Source organism: Pygoscelis adeliae, unplaced genomic scaffold, assembly GCF_000699105.1.
Source record: "Pygoscelis adeliae isolate BGI_AS28 unplaced genomic scaffold, ASM69910v1 Scaffold111, whole genome shotgun sequence".
NCBI classification, from domain to species: Eukaryota; Metazoa; Chordata; class Aves; order Sphenisciformes; family Spheniscidae; genus Pygoscelis; species Pygoscelis adeliae.
In genome coordinates, this window is record NW_008824542.1 from 326,875 (window position 1) to 336,168 (window position 9,294).

The window sequence follows — 9,294 nt, forward strand, 5'->3', positions numbered from 1 at the left end:
TGCTCATGTGGTTTACATTATCAACGTGCTTCAGAGCTTCCAGAAATGAGCGCCAAAAACTAAAGATAACTTGCAAACTGGAAAGCAAGCAAATCATAGAAAAAAGACTGACCAGATGTAGAAGAAAATACACTATTAATAAAGTATTCTTGCAAATTAACCAATATGCACATTTTGTATCCACGTGCTATAAAGCATAGGTTTCTTAACAGCCTGGTGATGTCAATTCCTTCATTACCACACAGCCTAAAAAAAGAGAAATATGACCTTATCTCTGGCTCAAAACCAGAATACAGAGGTGAGAGTAGAAGGAAAGAGAGGGTTTGAAAGTGTTTATGCTGACACACACAGTAAAGAACATTCTAGGCCTCAGCATCTCAAAGAGCTTCAGAAAAAACATTCACATCTTTGTCGTTTTGTACTTTTTTTCTAAAACTTCATTTCTGACACGGTTTTAGTAATGAATACAGCATGAACTACCAGTTTTATGCTTTACATAATTTGGAAACTATGATTCGAACCTGCTGTCATATGACAAAAAAACTGGCTGGGGAATATTATCTGCCATGTACCTGGAAAGGACTTTTTAAAATTCCACCAGAAGGGTGTTTCGATGATAAAATAAGCCACATAGTCAGCTCATATTATGTCATCTATGCATCCTTAGACTTGATAAGGAAATACTTTCCTATTTCACAGTGTAGCCAGATGGTTCCTGAAGCTTTAAGAACCAAAGCAGCTCCCCTATCACAGTAAGAACTAAAGCAAATGTAACAGCTAAGTGGCATTGAAATAAAGATACTAATAGTGTCTCTATCACAGTAGTTTTAAGACATATACAGAGAAAAGATTGCAAGCCTAGCTCAATTAAATAAATTTGCAAAGGAAAGTGTGTTCAGTCTTCAAAATTGGTGTTTCTAAAGGAAACAGAGAATGGTATAAGGAACTTCGAAATGCATTAAAGATCATAAAATAAGGTTTCTGATATTCTCTGGAAGAAGCATTTAGTTGTGAACAATGTTTTGAAAAGTTCAATGATAGCTATTCACAGTTTTATATTAACATGGAAGTCCTTAAAAGATAATGCAAACTAGACTTATTTTTGTAACAGTAAAACCTTCAGAAAGACTGATACCTTCATATTTACAAGTATGTTTCACTTTTTAAAGCAAAGATTTAAAATCTGCATTTATTTTTGATCAGTCCTAAAGCAGGATGAAAACCGGTTGGACACTCTTAAGGGTGTAATTTAACTAGGAGGGGGGAAATGTAGAGCTTTCCACCAACTTCTAGGATCTACTGTGGATTCGCACAAACTTCTACAGAAAAATAATGCTGTATGTCCCTTCCTTCTCCCATCCCAGTCAAGGAGTAGAACTAACAGTATGATCAGAATTACATTTTCTTTGAATATATTTCACAGTTTCTTTCTTCTGAGCAGTATTCTTACTCTTGGCTGCTCAAGAATCACCTCCTGTCTATTCTCCTAGGATTCATTTCTCTTGGCACTGTGTCTGTATTGCTTGGCCACAAAAAAATCACCTCCTACTGTATTTGTTAGATGTGAAAATTGCTATTTATAAATGAAGTTGAAGAGAGGTTTGGTTCAAGAAAGAGTATGGCAATACCTATTCTCTCATGCAGGTAAAAGGCCAAAGATATTTGTTTGTACTGCCAACAGGGTTTGAAGATGATGTTACTCAGACCATCCGATGGCCAGAATGAATCTGATACTCATTCTGAACTTGTGAGTAGTGAGCAGAGGAGATTAGTAGGTAGCAGGAAATTGGCAGGAAGACTGGGAATGTATTTCTTCTGGCTCTTTCTCCCATTATTTTTGGTCTGTGTAATGTAGAAGAAAATAGAGCACTGTGAGAATTCACAAAGTTGTATTCTGAGCACTGAAGCCTTAAAAGATGTTATTTACTCTCCCATTTATTGAAGTCTCCTCTTTGCTTAACCATCTCCAGAATGACTGGGGGAATTACATAGCACAACAGCACTTTCTCTGTGATGCAGTCACATCCAGGATAGGAATGACTCTGTACACAGCCACTGAATCTCCTCCGTGGAGCTGCATGTCCAAGAGCAGGATGGAACAGATTTTGATGTGTGACATCGGGTGTAGGGCAGTTTAGAATCAAGATGTATATTATTTTGGAAGGTTAACTTAAATCAGGACATATTTTGCTAATGGCATGAAAAACAGTTATGGAGAAACAGTGTAGCTACGACAGAATTTTTTATAAGGGGTTTTACTTGCCAGAACACAAATGGCATCACAGAATGTAGGACCTAAGTCCCTGTAAAATCTCAAGTCTGCTGAAGTCAGTACTGCTGCTGACCTCACTATATACTCTTTAGGTTTTGGTAGCCTGGAATTTGTTTGGGGTATTTGTGGAGAGGTGATTTTTCAAGTAGGACTAGATACTGGCAAAACCTTAAACTGAAGCTACTTAGCCCAGGCTTGAAAGACTTTCATATACAGCCTTTAAAAAAAAACACTGCAGCCTGGGACCCATGACTTCCTCATCTTTTTCTTTTTTTTTTTTTTCTTTTTCTGATGAAAAATTCAAAACCAAATGTTCCTCCTCTCAAGGTAAACCACTGTGACCATCAGAGAAAAATTACTAACACTATCTCAGTGTATTAATCTCAGGTGTAGCTTGCTATTTTAAATTAAAGCTAACCCAGAAAAAGAGCAGAAACGTGTGTGGGGGGGTTGAAATGTTGCTCAGAACACACAGCCTTTATTTAATCAAAATAGGCTAGTTCTGTCTTAACACAAAATAATGCTGACTTAGCATTTCCTCTCTTCCTTGTGAAACTACCAGTGCCATCTACAAGCTGATAGTCTGAAATTATTTTGCTATTAATTCTTCATAATTTAAAACATATATTTCTTGCATATCTTTTGTTCATCGGTCATATTTCTCCTCCAGCATTTGCAGTGTGCTATTAAGACTGACATCTGGAAGATAATACTCCTTTCCCTGTGTATCTGTGTCCCTTTGACTATGCCTTTGCTTGTAAATGAAACAAGTCCTTAGAGAAAAAGGTGTGACACAGCTCATATCAACATACATAACTGCATTTCTGTGGCTTTGTGGAAAAGAACTAGGGGTTCCTAGGGGACAACAGGTTGAACACGAGTCATCAGCATGCCCCTGCAGCAAAGGCAGCTAACCACATTCTGGCTGTAGGAGCACAGCCAGCAGGTTCAGCTGCAGGTTCAGGGAACTGCTCCTTCCCTTCTCTTGAGCACTTTTAAGACTACCTTTGGAGTGCTGTGTCCAGTTTTGGTCTCCCGTACAAGACAGACTGACATACTAGAGCAGGTCCAGTAGAGGGCCATGAAGATATTCAGGGGCTGGAGCACAGGACATATGAAGAAAGGTTGAAAGAAGTGGGTTTGCTCTGCTTGGCAACCTTACTGCTGTCTAAACTACCTGACCAGAGGCAAGAGAGATGTAACCAGACTCTTCTCAGAAGTGCACAGCGATAGGACAAGAGGCAACAGACAAGAGGCAACAGACACAAGTGGAAACGGGAAATTATGATTAGAAGTTAGGAAAAAAATGTTACAATGAAGGTGGTTAAATTAATGGGTTGCTCAGAGAGGTTGTGGAATCTTCATACTTGGAAGCGTTCAAGAGTAAACTTAACATGGACCTGAGCAACCTGATCTGATCAGACCTGTTTTGAGCAGCCTGTTGGACTAGATGACCTCTGAAGGTCCCCTCCAACCTTAATTTTATGATTCTACAAATCCCACTAAAACAGTGTGCATCTAAACTCCCTACTGGAAATGGCTTCTGATCTATGCTATCCCCTGAACAATGTCCTGAAAGACTTGGCCCAGCCCAACACTGCCAAGAGGAATGACAAGCATTAGACTGCATAGGTCACTAGCCAATGCTCACAATCATGTTCTGGCAATATCTAATTTACTAGTCTATAGACAAAGGCTTTGTGTCTCACAGCTGGTCTCTTTGCCCTCCTGCTCTGAGAGTGAGCTGAACAGGAGCCGTTAGGAGCTGAAGAAATATTTAAGAGACTGAATCATCCTCTCTATCAGATAGAAGTACCTTACTGCAGACCAGTGTCTTCAAGCAGGGTAAGGCAGCATTGGTCAATGCTTCTGGACTCCAAGCTAGCTGCAGCAGCTCAGCAAAAGAAATTAATCACTTGGCAGTTTAACTCTGTGGTCCCACCCCTAGCAGACACATAGGGAAGCACATCCAACAGATCTTCCTCTAGAACTTTTTAACCTGCTAAGGAAGAACCATGCCTCTTTGCCAAGGAGAAGCTTGGCCAGGAGAAGACACCCCTGAGGAAACCACCAGGTGACAGCAAGCAGTAACAATGTCATGGGCACAAGAGATACAAACTTGGGAGTCAGAACAATGGAGATCCCTCCCTACATTGTGCCATCAAGCAGAGCATGCTTCCCACTCAGGATGAGATATTAGGCTTCTCTTGTTGCAGCTGTGCAGATCCGTCCTCTCAGGTGGCTTGCACTTTGCAAGAAGGAACGGGGATTGCAATTGTGACCTGACTTTGGATAGTAACCATGGAGATACAGGGAAGAGAAGACTTTTCCCCCCTCTATCTACACATCTCAACAAGGGTCAGTCTCAGTCTGCTTCCAAACTTTATGCTGTTGGCTGAAAGAGATGAAGCAAAAGCACAAGAGAGTCTAATTACTGTCTACATACTCACCAGAAGCATGATGTCAGTTTGGATTCTCTGGCGTGTGCAATTCAAGCTATATCTTTCAACATGATATGCTTGGGAGAGTTGATGAGGAAACACAATCTGTTCTCTTTAGTAAATCCTCTCTATATTGCCAGCTACAAATATGGGACAGCAAGAGGGGACACCAAACAACCACAGCCCCAGCCATAAAATAAAAAAAAAAAATTTTCTATTTTATAAAATCTTTTATGACACTTTTATAACTGGAAGCTGATCAGAGGAGAGGGGACTGTCCCTCGTGTGGAGTTTGAGATGTAGATTTAAACCAGTTACCAGACAGGTATAAAATATTATCATGCATATTCAGAAAGTTTGCTTTATTATCAGAGAATGCATTTTTTACTCTGATTCAACCTTCACATGGTATTTTTATTACATCCCACTCTTTCATAGGGAGGGTATTTCATTATGAAAATTATCTTTGTATGAATTCACACAACTGACAGGGGAGATGCTCTATTTCTTAATGAGGTACTAAAAACCAAGAAAACCAAATAAACCAGGGACTAAAAAGCAGAAGTTCAGAAATACAAAAAGAACCTTTGTAGACTAATTGTTGAATTAAAACATTAAGAGGAAAAAAAAAGACCTTTTCTCAACTCATTTCAAAAATAAAGCTAGAAATTATGAACGCTAGAGATTATGAACACTAGAAATCAAAACAAAAAGGAAGGAAAAAGAACTGTAAAAGTGCAATGATTCCAACTACTAGCAACTGGAAGGAAAAAATCTCCATTCCAAGCCTTCTTGAGTCTAATATCACGTTATTCCCAGTTCAGCAAAGCTCTCAGAGATCTCCCAATAAATATCAGTCCCATGCTTACCTCCCATTAAAATCAGTGTGATTTAGCCATCTGTTTAAGTACTTTACAGCACTGGCACCACTATAATTAAAATATTTCAATGAACAATAAATACTAAAGAGGAAATGATAGCTAAGCTAAGAATAACATAGAAAATCTCAGTTCTAGTAGTATAATAGCTGCAAAACAGTTTGGCATCTTGGCTAACAGGAGGAAGCCCAACAAAGGGAACATTATACAAAAAGGCAATTTACTTCTCAGGAATTTTCCAGTTCCCCTTTGTTATTGCTGCAGTAATGCCCTTTAGAATTATGCCTTTCTCAAGCGCTTGGCCTTCAAAGAGACTGCGGTGAAATCATTGGTTTGAATCTTCACCCATTAAAAGCAATTTTATGTTGTCATAACTTCACAGGAATCAAATGAGTTACACCACCATAAAATTAGTATAACGTAATTATTTGTTGCCATAGAAATAATTACTGCTGGACAATATTGCATAAGGGTCGCACAGAGACAATAACAAGCTAACAGACCTAATTTTATGAGATCTAGGCTATTTATCCAGCTCTTTTGATTAACACCAGAAGAAAGTGAACACATGAACATTATTACCATATCTATAAAAACTGGCAATTGATGAAATTGCCCTACCTTATTATAGACAACACCGGGGTCTTCTACAGAATAAGCACTGCATGACCTTTCCAGGCTGTATCAAAAGCCTTTGCTGCCCTAGTCTTCCTGCCGGCTTTTCTCAGAAATACCATCTCCCTGCAACAACCTGCTGACTTCCACATGTGGGAAAACTAGACCACTTCTGATCTGCTGGCTGACATCAAGACATGGCTGAGGGCCTCCACTGCTAAATATAAAGTTAGCTACAGAATAAAGTAAAAACACAGAGCTGTCTTCTCCCTGAATTGCAGAACGCTCAGTGTCCCTCGTGATCAGGAATGCAGAAAGAGGAGGCACATGCCACTCATATGTACAGCGTCTAGCACCAAGTCACCTCAACCTGGCTATGACCAAGATTAGACAGCAAGGTGGCAAAAATCCAAATGTCCATCAGGCTCCAGGTCTTTATTAACCTGGAGATGAACAGGTGACACCAAGCTTGGGGAATTTAGGGGGGGGAAAATTCCAATACAGTCAAAAAAAAGACATTAAAAACATGCAAATATGAGCTTCCATACAGAAGAAGGCATCACAGTATTATAAAGTAGGAAAAGGAATACATTTACCTTCATATTTCACCACAACTTAATTGAAAATTAGAAGGCTATTCATCTGATTAGAGGGTTATTTATCTGATGGTAATGTTGTGTAAATCTTTATCTTAATAAAATTACTTTCTTTTCTTGATTTTAGAGAAAAAACATCTATGCATCGCCCAAATTCTACAGTAACTTCAGTGGAATTACTTCTATACATAAAGATATGCCAACGCTTAAATTTGTAATAGTGAGCTCACATACAGATTTCACTGTAAGGATTTATTTTTTTTATAACAAGTTCTCAGATTATTGCCAGAAATCCAGAGAAGGTCCACATTTCTCTAAAGTTCAAGTTACATTGACATATCCAAAAAAGGATCATGAATATGTAAATCTTGTTCAAGCGAAACTGAAAAGTCATATTTAATAATGAACTTCTGCTGTAGACAGTAACCTAGTATTATGCTAACAATAACTTTCCAACGCCTGTCTAATAATGAAACAGAAGTCTCCCCAAGGAAACAGGGAGAAGGACTTAGAGGTTTAACTGCACACATGAATATGAAGATTTTTTTACCAATTCCTAGACAGACTGTAAGTATCTTCATTTGTTCAGCCAGAAGCAGAATAAGGTTGACTAAATTTTGATATTGTTCTTCACCTTTTCCTTATGCCAGCAGTTTCTACAGGTATTGTTTTACATTCAATATTAAATTCCCTTGTAGTTGTGTCTGTTATTCATTAATTAGCTAGAAAGCAAATTTAAATCATTGCATTGGATTGTGTGCTAATTATGTACCATTTAACCACCATCTAATTTTAAACATATAAGCAAATGGTCTAATTGGCAGTGCTGGACACTAGTGACATCTAAAATGCATTAAACACAAACATAGTACGTGGCTCCCCATTACTCGTCTAGTATTTCTCAACCCTGATCTACCAGATGGAAGGATACTCCACCCTATCTCTGTCTTCTCTGCTGATTGGCCCAGAGATATGGGTCTCCAGAAATGATAGAATACAAGTGACATCATAAACTATAATAAATCAACCACGCTGGGAAACATATCCATTATGGAATGGAAACTCTTAAAACAAACGCAAAACGTGTTCATTTTACCTTACCCTTTGACCTTGAGCTCCATCTCTTCCGGGTGAACCTGATGCTCCTGGGACACCCTAAGCATTATAAAGGGAGGACAAATGATGAGATCAAGTTAACAGAATCCAAATAAATCACTTTCAAGTGAAACTGTATGACATGCTTTTGGATAAATGGAACTAGGGTGAGGCCATAGAAGAGATTCAGTAAAGAAGGTGTTTCTGTGAGATGAGATGGTTAAACACACATTGTTAAAACGCACAGGCTTCATACCCGCTCACTACAAACCTCTGTTAAGAACACTGACAATTTCGTCAGGCCAGGCTTCCCGTGCCACTAAGCTGAAAAGAGAGCTTGATTTCCTACATCATTCCAGTGTCGTGTCAGTGTAACTCCACTGCATGACATCAGTACCTTAACCTAAAAACACAACTGCTATTTCTCTCTCACATTGCTAAAACGGAGTCTGTTGCCATATTGCTTGAAGTCAGTGCAGCAATATCAAAGGGGAAATCCTGCCTGAGCAGGATTACAACTTACGTCCAGCAGTTTCCCATTGTTCAGATGAAATGTCACTCTCTGGCTCATGAAGGCTGCAGAGCAGCAGTCTGGGACCATTACTGCAGTGGTCCAGAAGGCTAACAAAACTGATTTATGAGGAAAGGCTGTAAGAGTTTACTATCCCTAGCACATATGAACTAGAGGGGGGAACCTGGTAACAACCAACAAATACTGGAGGGATATAATCAGCAGAAGAGGAGCATCTGAAAATGGAAGAGCAAATGATCCTGGAAAGCAGCAATAAATTGGAATGCAATCTCCAGACTAAATACCAGACACTAAACTGAGTAAGATTCACTGAATACTACAGCTTTTTAAGATGCCGATCTTGTGAAAGATGGCATCAAAAAGATTAAGTTCCTGATCTGTCCTCCTAGATAACTCCAGGAGGAATTTAATAGGTTTAAAGCAGATGCTAATTATTCACTGTGTAAGCAGAAATCTAAGAGTAGGTAGGTTTTGAGTCTATAGAGACCCAATTTCAGTGTTAAACAAGGTCAAGAAAGTAACTGGTTCTTCAGGCCCTGAATGATTTGGTCACCGCACACCGGCATACCCTAGATTCCTGATTCTAAACCTCCGTTCACCCCAGCAGCACCTTTCTCAGTAGTTTTGAATATGTGCCCTAAATTCACAATGATGTCAATTCAACATTCAAACGTAGCAAGTGACAGGTTAAACAATAACCTAGGGAATACCTGCAGGCCAGGAAAACCAAGATCTCCCTTCTCTCCCTTTTCACCTGGTGGCCCCTGCAAATTAAGAATCGCACATAGTAAACCAAATACATGATTACTTTCCTATTTTTAAGAGTTCCTTTCAGCTTCCTTAGAAAAAAACAACCAAGCAACCA

At 39.0% G+C, this 9,294-nt stretch overlaps 1 protein-coding gene across 1 annotated transcript in view; it reads right to left on the reverse strand.

The window, feature by feature from the left end:
• Positions 1 to 9,294, reverse strand: part of COL14A1 (collagen, type XIV, alpha 1) — a 121,986-nt gene that overhangs the window by 17,477 nt on the left and 95,215 nt on the right. The window contains exons 38-39 of the mRNA XM_009321668.1: positions 9,140 to 9,193; positions 7,904 to 7,957 (exon numbers count right to left, since the gene is read on the reverse strand). Coding sequence (XP_009319943.1) covers positions 7,904 to 7,957; positions 9,140 to 9,193 — 108 coding nt within the window. The remainder of the gene's footprint in view (positions 1 to 7,903; positions 7,958 to 9,139; positions 9,194 to 9,294) is intronic.